This window comes from Zingiber officinale, chromosome 1B (assembly GCF_018446385.1).
Source record: "Zingiber officinale cultivar Zhangliang chromosome 1B, Zo_v1.1, whole genome shotgun sequence".
Taxonomy (NCBI): domain Eukaryota; kingdom Viridiplantae; phylum Streptophyta; class Magnoliopsida; order Zingiberales; family Zingiberaceae; genus Zingiber; species Zingiber officinale.
This window is the reverse complement of record NC_055986.1, coordinates 14,368,530-14,383,616: the sequence shown is the minus strand read 5'-3', so window position 1 is coordinate 14,383,616 and position 15,087 is coordinate 14,368,530. Positions and strand designations below refer to the sequence as shown.

Genomic DNA, 15,087 nt, shown 5'->3' with positions numbered 1-15,087 from the left:
CCTAGAGTGGAGGCATGCCAAGGTAATTTCTGCACCTCTGGGTAGATGGGGCCACACACTCTAGTTTAAATGGATCCTCATTGGTTGTGTTTGGTGGTTGTGGAACATAGGGTTTGCTCAATGATGTATTCATACTTGACTTGGATGCCCCAATTTCCAAATATCAGGACTTGCACCTCCCATGCCCAGGCACTTCAACATGCCCTGATCATGAGACAAAGGGATGCATTATTTGATACTTGTTTGAAATCTATAAAACGCCAGATAAATTGGTTACCGAGGCCAACTGAACCAGTTTTAATTTGCATTGTAGTAATCGAATTTCTTAAAATGAACAAAGTCATGTGTCCATTTACTGGACAAGGCCATGCAGATCTTGTGCAGGAATCATGATGTCCGCAAGCTCAGGATTGCAACCATTAATGTTCCCATTGCAATGAAATATGCACCTCTGTTATACAAGCAGAATCATCACCTGCTCAAATTTCAATATACATCTGTGATCTGTCGCTCAAAGATTACCAAACAAGAAACTCAAAAAAAAAATATACTCTAAATTAATGGCCTTTCTAGAACTGAAGACGAATTGCTATCATCAATCCCTGTGCTATCGGTAACTGCCGTGCCGCTCGTGATCCCTGAAACAGAACTCGCAGAGACGGAAGTCATATAGTGAAAAGGGTGTGTAGGCGGCACAATTTCTTGCTCCCCTTCAAGCATCCTCACCACACTGTTCATCGCCGGCCTCTCCTCCGGCTTATACTGAACGCACCACAAGGCCACCTGACACATCCTCTCTGCTTTCTCCCTATCCTTCTCCCCAATCCCACAAGACGATATGATACTCTCCATATTCCCCTCCTCAAACTTTGTCCACACCAACAGCGGGAACCATTCCAATTCCTGGCTCTGCTCCGTTCCCAGAACCGACAGGTTCCTCCTCCTCCCCAGGATCTCAAACAGCAGCATCCCGAAGCTGTAGACGTCGCATTTATGCGTCACGGGAATCGGCATCCATAGTTCAGGCGCTGCGTACCCTGGCGTCCCCCGAGCTCCGGTCAGCGTCGTCACCGAGCTGATCCCCTCCCGGTCGCAGAACTTGGCCAGGCCGAAGTCCGCCACCTTGGGCGTGAAGTTTGCGGTGAGCAGGACGTTGGCCGGTTTTATGTCGTAGTGCACGATCTTGTGTTGGCATTCCTCGTGCAGGTATCGGATTCCCTTCGCCGTGCCCACCGCGATCTCGTGCAGCTTCCCCCACTCGATCCTTTGGTCGTCGTTGAACAAAAACTTGTCCAGCGATCCGTTTTCCATGTACTCGTACACCAGCGCTTTCACTGACGTGTCGAAGCAGAAGCCGTAAAGTTTGACCAAGTTGATGTGGTAAGTTCTGCCAATGGTACCGATTTCCGCCACGAACTGCTCCTCCGCCCGCTTGCTCATGGCGGAGTTGAGGAGCTTGACTGCCATGGGTAGGCCGTTGAGGAACTGACCTTTATAGACGACTCCGAAGCCGCCGGAGCCCAATACTTGGCCGTAGTTCTGGGTGAAATTTTCGAGGTCCTGCGGGGTAAACCTCATGGGTTTCTCCTTCAAGATGTCTTTGAGAAACTTTTCTACTGGTTCGGTTCCGATTCTGGAGTCCAGAGTGGTGGCAGGGACTGTCGCAGTAGGTTGCTCTGGATCTCCCGATGCTCGCCGTCCATCCTCGTATCTCAATCTCATCCTGATCAGCATGCATCTCACGATGAAGTAAGTTACTGCGATCACTACTATGGCACCAACGATTGATGTTACTGAAATAAGCATGTCAAAACAGAGAATTATAGTCCAGAACTCAAGTATTTATGGTAATTAGAAAATGCTAGCTTTCAAAGAAAAAAATGGGGATTTTTAGCTTACCTATAGCCACGGCTGGTGATGAGTCTCCATTTGAGCTAGGACTAGGAGTGCTCGACATACCTGCCAATTTTGAGAAATATGATTTGGTGTTCGTGGAACAAAAATACTTATAAATCTAGTGAGGTTTCTTTAAGGTTAATTTAATGGCCAGTGTAGCATGAATAACATAAAGATTTACGCAGGTGATCATTATTGTGATCTGATGCAGCTTCTGTATCTCTGTTTAAAGATTCAAAAAAAAGAACAAACAAAAAAGATTCATTTCTTAAATCTAAACTCTCCTTTTTAATCTCAAGAAATATCACAATTCCTTCGGCTCTCTCTTTTTCATCCGTACTAGCTTAAGCAAATACGTGCAGAGCTTAAAAAAAACCAGAGGAAAGAGAAACCATCTGGTAGAGGAGGAGGAAAGCAAGAATAATCTGTTACTTTTTCTTTAACCTCTGCTTTAAATATTGCTCAAGTTTTCCTATCGCCCCAACATAAAACTAATTTTTGATGCTTTCAGGAAGCAGAAAATTTGTTGTTTGTGGGGAAAATTCTAAAGAGAAAGCAAAAGTTGCTGAAAATTTCAAGAAAACATTAGAAGATCGCTTAAAGCCTTGGAGTAGGGAGGAGGAATACCTGTTTTTTTCTCCTCGGTTCTCAATCCAACTCAAATGCTTCTGACAGCTTCATAGCGCCAGAGTCAATTCTCCAATTTCTAGGAAGATGGTGATGATTAAACTTATTAACCATTCTTTTGCCTGTAGTAGAGAATTAGTTAAATCTCCCTCAGGAAGGAAGGTGCGATGATTAAATCAAAGGCTATTATCATATAAAATCTTAGGTTGAAACTAAACGTGTAATAAAAACTTATCCCATGTGCCTGTTTTAACCGCATACTTGTCAACTATAAGCGAAAGGCCAATCACCTTTTTTATATAAAGAATTCATAAATGCCACCTAAACTCTCGTTTATTTATTTTTTATAAATTAACAAATTTATTACTAATTTGTCTATTTTTAACAAATATCCGATGTGCTTTTAAAATTAACAAATATTTCTTATAAAATTCATAATAAATTTATCACATATCATATCACCAATTCCTGTACCACATATTTTACATCACCTCCTAAATCAATTATATTATTTTTATTATATATATTTTTATTTTATTTGTATTCACAGCAAATAAATCCTTACAAAGTTATGTATTAACCTAATTTCATAATACATTGCTATATATTTGTGATTAATAATTGCGTCTTACATTAATTTTATGCATAAATTATTTTTTCAAGGTAAACCTATTAAACAAAATACAATAAATTTATCCCAAAGTTGATAAAACGTCTTGCAATATCATAAATAAAATTCTTAGATTAGACAAAGTTTTTCAATAGGTTTGTGCAGATTTCATCCAATAAAAAGATAATTTTCTGACGTAACTTTTACAACTCTGGTTAAGTATTTACAAGAAAGAGCTTCACCAAATATTTGCAGTTAAAGCCGAAGAAAGAAGATCGAAAGTCAACTAATCGAGAGCAGTAGATCTAAAGCAACTAATAAAATTAAAATTGAAAAAGATGTAAATTACATGATTAAAAATATAAATTTTTCGAAAAAAATAATCTAAAAGCTTAAAACGACCCTTTTACTTTTGACACGTGGTCAAACACGATTCACTCGTTTCAATCCATCTCTACTCTCTAGAACACCCCTTTACTTCTAACAGCTACAGCTTCAGATGCGGAGGCAATTCTCCAGAGGACTGCGATGATGATGCGAACAAATTAATCATTCTTGTCGTGATGTCATTTTGATTTTTCTTGTGAAAGGTCTATCACCTTTGCCACATGTTCTTGTGAAATTCGCATCTGCCACGGGACCAGTCGTTCATTTTCAGTTTTCGCAACCGAGACTTGGTTTTAAGCTCTCCGTTAAGTCATACGACAGCCAGGACGCCTGTATGATGCTGCAGCACACCAACTTTGACTTTAATCCTTTGTTTATTATTTTTTTAAAAAAAAACAACTATAAATTGATGAATCTTGGCCTACACATGATTTTCAACTGTTCTGATCTAAGACCGTCCAATAAGTCATTGAACAGCACAGCTGTCTACGATGGAGTCACCAAATACTAATGGAAGGCCGAACTCACAATGAACCCTGGAAAACCTGTGAGAGAGAGAGTTAATATGGAAGAGTATCGTGGCTCAATTACTCTGACCCTTAACATTATAATAAAAATGGCTTTATGTAATGTGTAAATTTATTTTTCGTAGTGCCCATTAGCATAATTAAAAATTATTAAAAGATCTAGATTATTGACAATATATATTTACACACCATGTAAAATACATTGACAATATATATTTACACACTATGTAAAATACATTTTGCAGTGCACAATGCATGTTACGAAAAACACATTCTGCAACATGCATTGCACACTACAAATACATTATGGAATATATTTTGCGTAGCATGTAAATATATACTATTAATATTTTAATTCGCAACATGCAAAGTAAGCTATTAATGCTTTTATATATATTAAAAAATATTTAATTCCATTGATGGAAATGATAAACCAAATTTTTACAATAAATTTAATATAAATTTAAGTCTAATCCACACACAAAATTAATAAAAGTCATTATTTTTCATTATACATCTGAAAATCCAAAATAATATATGAAATCGATAACAAATTAGCTAGTACATATATAATAACAATTAAACTTTCAATCCACATAAATCAGTAAAATATATATTAATCACACAATACTATAAATCAGTTGACTTCTCTTTGACCGAACTTCTACTTTTGGCACTTGTGTATCATTGTTCTTTTCGACAAGAACACAATTGAAGTATCCTTATTGGCTATCTCATCTGATGGTGTTACATGAGTGTCAGTAGGAGCAGACTTAGAGATAACAACTTTGGTCTCAGGAGTCACTATATCACCTCCTTTAGCAATGAACTATCAATTATATAAAAATTAAATGATATTAAGTTCCATGAGAAAAATGTGAAAATATAAACTAAGTATAAATTAAAAATAGATCCTCTAACCTTCTGAATAATTCCAGCTTCAGGACTAGCAACATCAATAGTTTTCTGAAACATATACAAATATAAAATTATAAGAATTGACTAAAGAATTATGGATAAAAACTTAAGTAAAAAAAAAATATCTTAAATAAGATAGAAATAACACTTGAAACCTGGTCAGTTTCAATCTGGGCAATAGATAGATTCATCAACTTCAACTTTATTACCAAATTTTGTTTCCAATACCAATAATATAAGACATAGATTTGACTTAAGTTTCACAAAATAATCCGCAATCACTAATTGTATAGGTATTTGTGTCATAAGTTGATGTCCACCTTTTACATTGCTCCATTAGTATGTTTTTTCTGTTGGTCCAGTAATGACCATTCATGTTATGTGAAAATACACGAGAAGATACTTTTTTCTAGAGATGGTCCACCTTTTATATCCTAAATGCTTCGGTTTCTTCTTATTTTTTTTAGATTTTGATGAAATTTCACCATCAAATGGACTGACTGTCAAAGTCTGTAATAGTTTCAACTCCCATGTTTTTCTTGACCATAGATCCACCATGTAATGAACTCTGATCATCTAGGAAATAACTCGTGTGTTCACTTGATGCATTAGTTTTACTAGTCACTTACAATGGTACAAGAGCTCCAGAAGGATAAGGACTGACAAATCACTGTCTACTAGCTGTCCTCACACATTTTGTTGGAAATAAACCCACATGAACGGTACTTGAATTTCTTTTCCCAGTCGATATAAAAGGTTGATTTCCCAATCTGTGTTCTGAGCAAGGTTCGTAAGAAAAATAAGTACCATCTCCATTGTGTCTTGTGGCACTAGATTTTTGCCTCATATGCTTTCTTTTCTTGTGAACAAGCCTTGATGACAGGCCATCTTCAAATTTTACAAGTAGAAGATAAGTGTCAGTTTCACCTTCCTCTTCTTCATATACATCCTCTCCATGTTCACCTATATCGAAATAACAATAAGGGTTTCTTCACCATAATATCAAAATTGCAATGCTTGAAAGTAATAATAGTCACCTGCAATTGAATTATAAAGAGATGTCTCACACTCTTCCTGATGCACAGAATTAGCAAGTTGCTAGGAAAGATCAAGTAAAATATTTATGTTAGTCAAGTATTTCTGAAGTTTGATGACGGTGAGATAAAAGAAAATTGTTAGTGACCTTGTTAGCCAAGCCTCATAGCATACTTAAGTTAAAACTATGCAATTTATGAGCATTCACATAATAAACTAGTGAAAATGATTTTAACTTGCTATAGTTATCCATTTGAGAACTTAAATTTCAGAAACAAATATTCCTAAAAAAAATTGTCAGGATACAAGCACTAAAAGATGTTTTTATTGCTAGTGTCATCAAGTATCGTTCTCCAAGAAAAATGAAATGGCTGCATACAGCTCAACAGATTCGGTGCATTTGAGAGACAAGAAGCTATGGAAGAGTACACTGGTAGACGAGAAGAAACATGCGCAGCGTGTTAGAGGGATGAGAAGCCGGGGAGGAAGTCTGCTCAAGGAGAAGGCTGGAGTTGGGTTCGGGAGAGCTCAATTTCGGATGGTCATAGCATCATCCAAGGAAGCACAGGAAAAGGATGGTTCAAATTAACAGTGATCGATGTGGCTTCAGTGGCGTTGGAGGCGCCTCGAGCTTCGACAGTGAAGCTATCGCATTCAGGACCCCAGGTACCTCTAATGTGCATGAGGCACCTTGGATGAAAAGGCGTGAAGGCTCCTTGAACAAGCACGAAGACGCCTTAGGAACAAGTACGAAGGCACCTTCAATCACACATTGAAGGTGCCTCCAACTAGTCAGAGCTGTTGGTTAACTGTTGGAATATAGATAAAGCTTTATCCACTTGGTGGTGCCCTAGATGACTTTAGAGGTACCTCCAAGGAACGGTAACTTTTACCAAGAGGATATAAAAATCCCCGTAGAGCTAAGAATTATTTAACAATCACTATATTAATTTTTCTAGCTTTTTCTGAGAATTCAAAGTCTGTAAAAGGCTACTCCATCTTCATAAAAGAGTTTTTTTAGTAGAGCTATTCAACTGTTTTGGATTAACAACCGTCTAGACTGTAACCAAGTAAATTTATGAGCCTTCTTACCTCTTTTAAGTTATTTCTTTTATATTAATTATTTATTTTTACTAATATTGTGTCCTTGCTTAGTTCAAATAGCAAGAGATTTTTCTAACTCATTTTTAGGGTTATTCACCTCCTATAGCCCGCCTACATGAGACCTACAACTTCTATAAAGAACATAGGGATAGGGAAGTGTAGCCCGGTTAGCATGTGGCTTCGAAAGAAGGTTACAAATTAAGCCTAGAAGAGGACGGCCTGGCCGATCGTTGTTATTTAAAGCCTCAACAGATGAGCGACTAGAACTCCATAAGTCATCCTCAATCAATCTTGGGATGCATTAGTAAAGCTCAAAGAGGTAGATCTATACTAGAGAGTGGAAGAAGATTCTTTAGCCATAGAATGTGCTACTAAGTGACTAATGAAAAAAAATATATATAAAGATGGACAAAAATAACTTACTGGGAATAGAAGAAAACTCGCAGATGAATGAAACTAAGAAGATGGAGACAAAGAAGATGAAGAAGACGAAGAAACGACGAGTGAAGAATCAGCAAGTGCATCTAGAAATGCTCTTATCTGACTTAATATAGCCTAACTCGTTCCATTATTTTTAAAATGAAAGATCTTGATGAAACATCATTTGTCTTAGGCATACAGATATGTCATGATCGTTCAAACAGTATTTTTAGACTTTTACAACAAACCTATATTGAATAATTACTTATAAGGTATAATATGTCAAATTGTGCACCTGGTGACACTCCTGTGTCTAGAGGTGACAGATCCAGTTTGCAGTAGTGTCCACAACTTAAAAATGAAATTAAGGAGATAGAACAATTTCCTTACGCGTCAACTGTGGGAAGTCCCATATATATATATACACACAAGTTTACAAATTCAGTGGCATATCCATACGAAAGTCCAATGCTGTTCAACACTTGTCCAATCAGTCCGGCTAAGAGAAGAGTAAGAGCTTCAGTAGTCAGTCCCACATAGGGTCAAAAGGAGTGCGCTTCGGAGAGCAGGTTCTTTTTGCAACAATTTCTATCTCTGTAAGGGTCAAAGGAGTGCACCTCTATGATGGTGTGCTTTTGAACTAAAAATTCTATCTCCTTATGGCCAAAAACCAGTGCAACATTTGATCTCTCATAGGCTCAAAACCACTCTCCCTCTGAGACGGTGTGATTTTTTGCACAAATGTGATCTCTTAATGGGCCCAAAGTAGTGCGCCTCTAAGATGAGGTCACTTTTTCTAAAATTTCAGTCTCCTTATGGCCAAAAAGCAGGGCAACTATAGAGTTGGGTGAATTGAACTATAAATGATATCTCATAGATACACCAGGGATAGGGCAGGGGCACTAGGAATGGGATGCGCAAGAGCACTCCTATCCGAGAGAGGGTTGTGCTACGTGGGCAAAAAGGGACAAATGAATTGTTGGGTCATTCAAACGAACTTACTTCGATGGTTCTTTTCCTTATACAGCCACCTCCCATATTCTCTTAATCTCATAGCGAGCCAGCCAATGACGAGAGAAGGCTTAGAATCAGAGTTCTCGGCTGAAGTAAAGTTGGTGTCACTATCATTGAAGGATCATCTTACTTCAACACCAGTATTAGGTTGTGTGTTGATACAACATGCATCAAAGTTGTTTTATATACTTCTAGACAGAAAAAAAGACAAATTCAAAAAGGACCCCACTAATGACTGAGAGATTGCCCTTATATGGTATGGGGAGTGTTCACATTCCAAATTGAGAGGCATTGCCTCTTTGGAGAGCAGTTTGAGATTGATTTGACATCCCCACTAGATATATGGAGAGCAGTTTGAGATTGATTTGACATCCCCACTAGATAGATCGTTCATAGTGGAGATGTTAGACAGATATGTAAGCAACGTAGGACCATCACACTGAAAAATGGTAAAGAAAGTGATGCGGTATTTGCAAAGAACTAAAAGATAAATGCTCATATATTGGATATCAAATCACCTAGAGGTGATTGAATATTTAGACTCTGATTTTGCTGGATGCTTGGATAGCAGGAGGTCCACCTTATATTATATTATTCATACTTGTTGGAGGCCTATATCTTGGAAGAGCGTCAAACAGACATTAATAGACACTTCTACCATGGAGGCAGAGTTGATAGCATGCTATGAAACATCCAATCATGAGATTTGGCTACGGAATTTTATCACAACATTGGAGATTGTTGATGAAATTGATAGGACATTGAGAACCAACTATGATAATAAAATCACAGATCTTTATGCCACGAATAACCGTAGTTTATTGAAATCAAAGCACATCGATATCAAGTTTCTGACAATTAAAGAAAGAGTTCAAAGTTATCAGGTCATAATAGAGCACGTCATCATAGATTCCATATTGGCATATCTACGCACTAAGAACTTGGTTTCATGTGCATATTATGGATATGAGAATTCTTCTTATGAAAAAAAGTAATCATCAGGTAGGAGTCTGTATTTTTTCTTTATTGCTCTATGTTAATAAAAACAAACATTGTATTTTAATTATTATACGTACTTAAAGTTTAAAACATTAATAGAAATTTTATCTGTTTGTTTGGCACTATGAAATAAAGTATCATGATTTACTACTATTATTCAGTATTTTGTGTTGGTAAATATGATAAATATTTCATTTGGAATCATAAAGTTTGGAGCATGATTTGCAATTGTAGTTTAGCATAAAAGTATTTGCAAATATGATCATACCCTTTTGGGTCACTTAGGACTAGTTAGAAATTGACATGTGTAAATCACATTTCATGTAATTTGCATACTACACATTCACATCTTGATTGATATCATTAATAACATTGATATTGTGATTACTATTGGGGCTTGTTACTAGCATACATATAGTAGCTATGACTTCTTTAATTCAATACCAATGAAGTTAATAGACCAGATTGTTTAAATGAGTATTCTATACCTATAAAGATTAATATCAACTAAAGTTATATTCGTATGTCATATGCACATCACATATAACACAAATGGGAGATTATTGGATATTATTTCTTTTAAGTTAACTTATTTGTAATTTGTATATGTGGATATGAATCGAACTTATCTAAAGTAATTTGCATATGGGGATATGAATCAAACTTATCTAAAGTGATCTCCCTTAAGTTTATTGGATTTTGGATTATTAGATGTACATTGAATGTGTAGAACTTTTTAGATTGATCCGCTATCATCTATGGGTTAGCTATAACGAATTGGATTCCTATAAAAAGGATTGGTCTAAAAGGATTTAGGGTATTTTGACAGAACTCTCGTTCTCTATTAATGCGTGTTTTTACGGTATCATCACACTAATTTCCTTGAAAGGCCATCTTTTTGCTTCCGCTTCATTTTCTTTCTTGGGGATTGAGAAGAGATGTTATAGAATAAGTATAATGACTTTTCAATCATATTCCTTATCATTATTTTATACAATTATTTTATTATGTCATATTTTGACGAAAGTAGATCATACTTAGGATAATTTATTTTCTTTATTAGAATTCTATTTTTGGTTTCTAGAATTCGTGGATTAGGGATTATGAATTTCCAACGAGTACAATTTGAAAGGATGCATACAAGTATTTAGATAATCTCTCGATTAATAGTAGTCACTATGTTTCTCAGACTAAAACCAGCTCATTTTTCCTCCGACGGCTAACCTTCGATGGAACTATCCTAATCCGCTTAGCCACACGAACAAAATCCCTGCAAGTATCGGAAATTAGAGTTAGCAACGAACGAACTCAGGTAACGGACGCAGAGAAGGTTCATGTCGATGAATTAAAGATATGCAGACTCACTTCCAATTTAAATCGCCAGCGAGCAGCAAGTCATCCTCCATGTCTTCATAGGCCACCACGTAACCCGGCACCGCATTGGCCAGGGCCAGATCCGTCTGCCCCTCCTCCCCACCCTCTTCCGCGTCCACGAACATGCGGCGCAGGGCCTTGGCCAAGCTCTCGTAGCTCGTGAGCTCGTCGAGGCAGACACGATGGCAGATGGCGCGCCCCTCGAAGACGACAGTTACCGGAGGGACCACCGACGCCACCGTGCAGTCGTCCACCACGGAAAGATTCAACAGCTTGAACGTGGACGTAGGTCTCGGCTGCAGCGGCGGCAATGGTGGAGGCCCAGGGCAAGGGCGGTAGGAGGGGTACAGGGCACTGCTCCCTTTCTCGTCGACCCACGGCCGCTTGAGAGCGCCGTGATGCAACTCGATCCCGTTCATTGTCTCCACCGCTTGTCCCTAGCTTCCACCTCTCTCTAAATTGCCTCGGGAGATCGATAGGACACCGTTAAGTCAGAATTGAGTGCAACTACAGCTGTGTCTGGAGCAGAGTAAATGTGGATAGAGCATGCTTAGCAGAAAGGCTGTGAGTTTATATAAAACAAGGAGTGAGTGAGGTGGGTTTGCTTGAAAGCGCGAAAGGTGTTTGTGCGTTGTCCTCCTCGGAATTTGAGGGAAAGCGTAGAAGAGACGTCGGTGCGTGCTTTCCTTGTTGTAATCCGTGGAGGGGTGGTGGGGTCACGACCGACGCCGCTGCAGCCGGCGACCGCCTCGCCGTTTGACTCTCTCATGGTCCTCGGAGTCGGCACTTGTTCCTCGCTACCTCTGCTATCTTCATGTGATCTTGTCTCCTTTTTTTGGCATAAAGAAACTGCGACCGTGTTGTTGTTCACACCGTAGTTTTGATGGAGTCTTAAGAATTTAATTGCATCTAGCAAAGGACAATAATTGGGAGTATTCAATTCTGCAGTCGAGTGTTTTAGCGGCAAGGGTGTTGTGCTCATTCAAGTGATCGCATGTGTTTGATGTGCTCCTACGACTCCACGTGTTTGATTTGTTGTAGGACCTGTCGCTGTTTTTATTCGGTTTATCTCGAATGATCCTATTCGGAATCTGAATCAGACGAATGTCGGATAAGTTGTTATTGGTGTTGACGGGAAAACGATTATGACACTCTTATCGTATGTGCCCAAGAGAACGGATCCTCACGTGACACTGACGAACGGTGGTCCCTGAGCCAGTGGTACTTCGGTACTTTAAGCTCTGCGCACACTCAGACAAGCACAAAATGTTAGATATCAGATACCAGGGAAAAAGTTCTCCGGCTCAGGCCCTCCGACGCTTAAGTCAGGTACTTTTTCTCCGGAAGAACAGTATACGAAGGAAAAAGAACGGTAGAAGATAAGTGCGAATGTGCGAAAGAGCGTACCTGCTCAAGGGAAAGGACCTCCCTTTTTATATGACCGTGTGTACCTCTGGAGACTGACCGATGTCAGAGAATGTATGGTGTCAGGACCTGTCGGGAAATGGAGGACGCGTGGCACCCTCCCATGGACCGGAAGAAGGTTCCATTTGCAGATGACCACAGACCATTGGAATATTCCCTGACATACAGCAGTTATTCTTTGACAGACAGTTACTATTCCCTGATCTTGTTGTCGTCTAGCGCTTTCTATCTCGTTCGGGTTTAACTAGAGGCAGCTCAGGATGATCTGTCAGATATAACACCTGACTTGAGTCTTCATGAGAGGGACGAGTTGTGCTGAGAGTCTCATCTTCCCTTTTGGATTGTCCAAGAGCTGATCGGGGGTCGACTTACCGAGAGTACCAGGTCTAGATATGTAACCCGAGCTGAGAAACCCCGACCAATCAAGTCAGGTCAGGCATTACCCTCGGTCATACCCCATATCTCAGATTTGGGATCCTAATCTATAAGCACCTGACTGAGAATCATGCAGTTGATGACGTTAGGCAGTCTCACTTTTTCTTTCTCTAGCTATTAATTGTCATGCCCCCTTGACCTTCGACTGGCACGCCCCCTTAACTTCTTACTGACACGCCCCCTTAACTTATGACTGTCATGTCCCCTTGACTTCTGACTGCCTGGCCTTATTGGACCCTACCATTATGCACTGTATCACAAACCTTCCCTCCAAGTCTAGTCGAAGGAGGCTCAGGTCCAACTGACTAGACCCAGACCCTGGTTTCATTTATTTCGTCATTATGACTCTAAATGCTACTCCTTTTCCCAAATCCTCGGTTATGTAATCTGTTTAATTACTCAATCAACCTAGGAGGAAGGGTCACTTTAACTTCTGCATAAGTTGCCTTCTCTGTCCCCTCTTCTTTATAAGGAGGCTGATCACTATCCTTAGAGTCATACTTTCTTTCTACTGACATCCCTTAATCATGAATTTGAATTCTGAGTCGAATGAACTACAGTGTCTCCGTCAACAATTGGATCAGATTGTTAGGGTCGATTTGTAACTAGAGGGGGTGTGAATAGCTTGTCGCGTTCGTTGTCTTGATGCTTCGTGATGATGTGCAGCGGAAAAGAACTCGAAGTAAACACTCACAGCATTAACAAGAGGATTTACTTGGTATCCACCTCAAGAAGAGGTGACTAATCCAAGGATCCACACATGATGCACTCTCCACTAAGAAAAACACTCCTTCTCGGTAACTACCGGAGGTGGAGAAACCTTGTACAAACTCACACAAGCATACAACTCGAAACAAGAAGTAAATACAAGATAATACAATTGAAAAACCTTCTTGCTTGACCCTTGTAGCTTGTAAATGCCTCTGGACCCTTTGGAAAGTGCAACAACACTTTTCTTCCAAGCTCTTACTCCGACAATGAGTCATAGTGAAGAATCATGTAAGCGCTGCAGAGAAGAAAACTTGCCATGACTTTATACTCGTTGCTTCTAGAATCGATTGCCACATAAGATCCCAGCGATCTCAGTCATCCAAAACTTACATCCTGCGTAATGGTCATTTCCCAATCGATTGGGGAGGCTTGAATCGATCGGCTGATCGATTTAACTTCCCTCGCGTCCACGCGTGAGAAACAGCCTCCAATCGATCGCTTAATCGATTAGCGTTGGCCAATCGATCGCCTGATCGATTGGTGTTGCCCAATCGATCGACCGATCGATTGGGGAGCATTCTGTGCTCACAATTGCACTTCCCAATCGATCGTGGGACCGATTGGGCCAGCCTTCTTCGCAGCACACCCTCAATCAATCGATTGATCGATTGAACCACGGTTCAATCGATCGGTTGATTTATTAACCTCCCTTTAACTTGCTTAACTCAAGTCCAAGGTTCCCAAACCCAACATCTGGTCAACCTTGACCTGTTGGGACTACTTGTACCTAGCATCCGATCAACCTTGATCTGCTAGGACTTCTTCACCAAGTGTCTGATCAATCCTTTGACCCACTTGAACTTTTCTCCTCTTGCCAAGTGTTCGGTCAATCTTGACCACCCACTTGGACTTACCGTCTTGTGCCAAGTGTTCGGTCCTCAATGACCCAATTGGATTTCCTTCCACCAGATGTCCGGTCACCCTTGACCCATCTAGATTTCCTCGTGCCAAGTATCCAGCCAATCCTTTGACCTACTTGGGCTTCCCAACACCAAGTGTCTGGTCAACCTTGACCCACCTAGATTTCCACGTGCCTGGCTTCACTCACCAGGTCTTTCCATTTGCCTAGCTTCACTCACTAGGACTTTTCATCTGCATGGTTTCACTCACTAGGACTTTCCATCTGCTTGGCTTCACTCACTAGGGCTTTCACCTAGTTCACTCACTAGGATTTTCCCACTGCCCGACTTCACTCACCGGTACTTTCACTTGTCTAGCTTCACTCACTAGATCTTTCACCTAGCTTCACTCACCAGGATTTTCCTACTGCCTAGCTTCACTCATTAGGCCTTTCACCCGCCTTCACTCACCGGGATTTCTAACTGCCTAACCTCCAGTTAGGACTTTCCTAATCATGTATCCGGTCAACCCTTTGACTTACTTGACTCTTCTTCACATCAGACTAGTCAAACCTTGACCAAAGAAAAATTGCTCCAACAATCTCCCCAATCGGGCGATTGCTCCTGCAATCTCCATATATTGTCAAACATCGAAACCCAAACATCAAGACTCAAGCTTGAGCCAACTCAAGCTCAGTCAACTTGG

The 15,087-nt window shown here is 39.7% G+C and overlaps 2 protein-coding genes across 2 annotated transcripts; both read right to left on the bottom strand.

The window, feature by feature from the left end:
- Positions 1-395: 395 nt before the first annotated feature.
- LOC122051340 (rust resistance kinase Lr10-like) lies at positions 396-2,704 on the bottom strand. The gene is made up of 3 exons (XM_042612442.1): positions 2,524-2,704; positions 1,900-1,959; positions 396-1,793 (listed from the first exon to the last, which is right to left on the bottom strand). Exons 2-3 carry the CDS (start codon positions 1,955-1,957, stop codon positions 553-555), a joined length of 1,299 nt encoding a protein of 432 aa, XP_042468376.1. The 5' UTR covers positions 1,958-1,959; positions 2,524-2,704; the 3' UTR covers positions 396-552.
- A 7,943-nt stretch (positions 2,705-10,647) lies between these two features.
- On the bottom strand, positions 10,648-12,655 carry LOC122042104 (auxin-responsive protein IAA33-like). The gene is made up of 2 exons (XM_042602085.1): positions 10,903-12,655; positions 10,648-10,807 (listed from the first exon to the last, which is right to left on the bottom strand). Exons 1-2 carry the CDS (start codon positions 11,328-11,330, stop codon positions 10,723-10,725), a joined length of 513 nt encoding a protein of 170 aa, XP_042458019.1. The 5' UTR covers positions 11,331-12,655; the 3' UTR covers positions 10,648-10,722.
- Positions 12,656-15,087: the final 2,432 nt, after the last annotated feature.

Coding starts and splice junctions, on each gene's coding strand:
- LOC122051340 (XM_042612442.1), bottom strand. CDS start 1,957: ATGTCGAGCACTCCTAGTCCTAGCTCAAATGGAGACTCATCACCAGCC. Junction 1,794..1,899: donor ATCACCAGCCGTGGCTATAG/GTAAGCTAAAAA, acceptor TGCTTATTTCAG/TAACATCAATCGTTGGTGCC.
- LOC122042104 (XM_042602085.1), bottom strand. CDS start 11,330: ATGAACGGGATCGAGTTGCATCACGGCGCTCTCAAGCGGCCGTGGGTC. Junction 10,808..10,902: donor GCTGGCGATTTAAATTGGAA/GTGAGTCTGCAT, acceptor CGATACTTGCAG/GGATTTTGTTCGTGTGGCTA.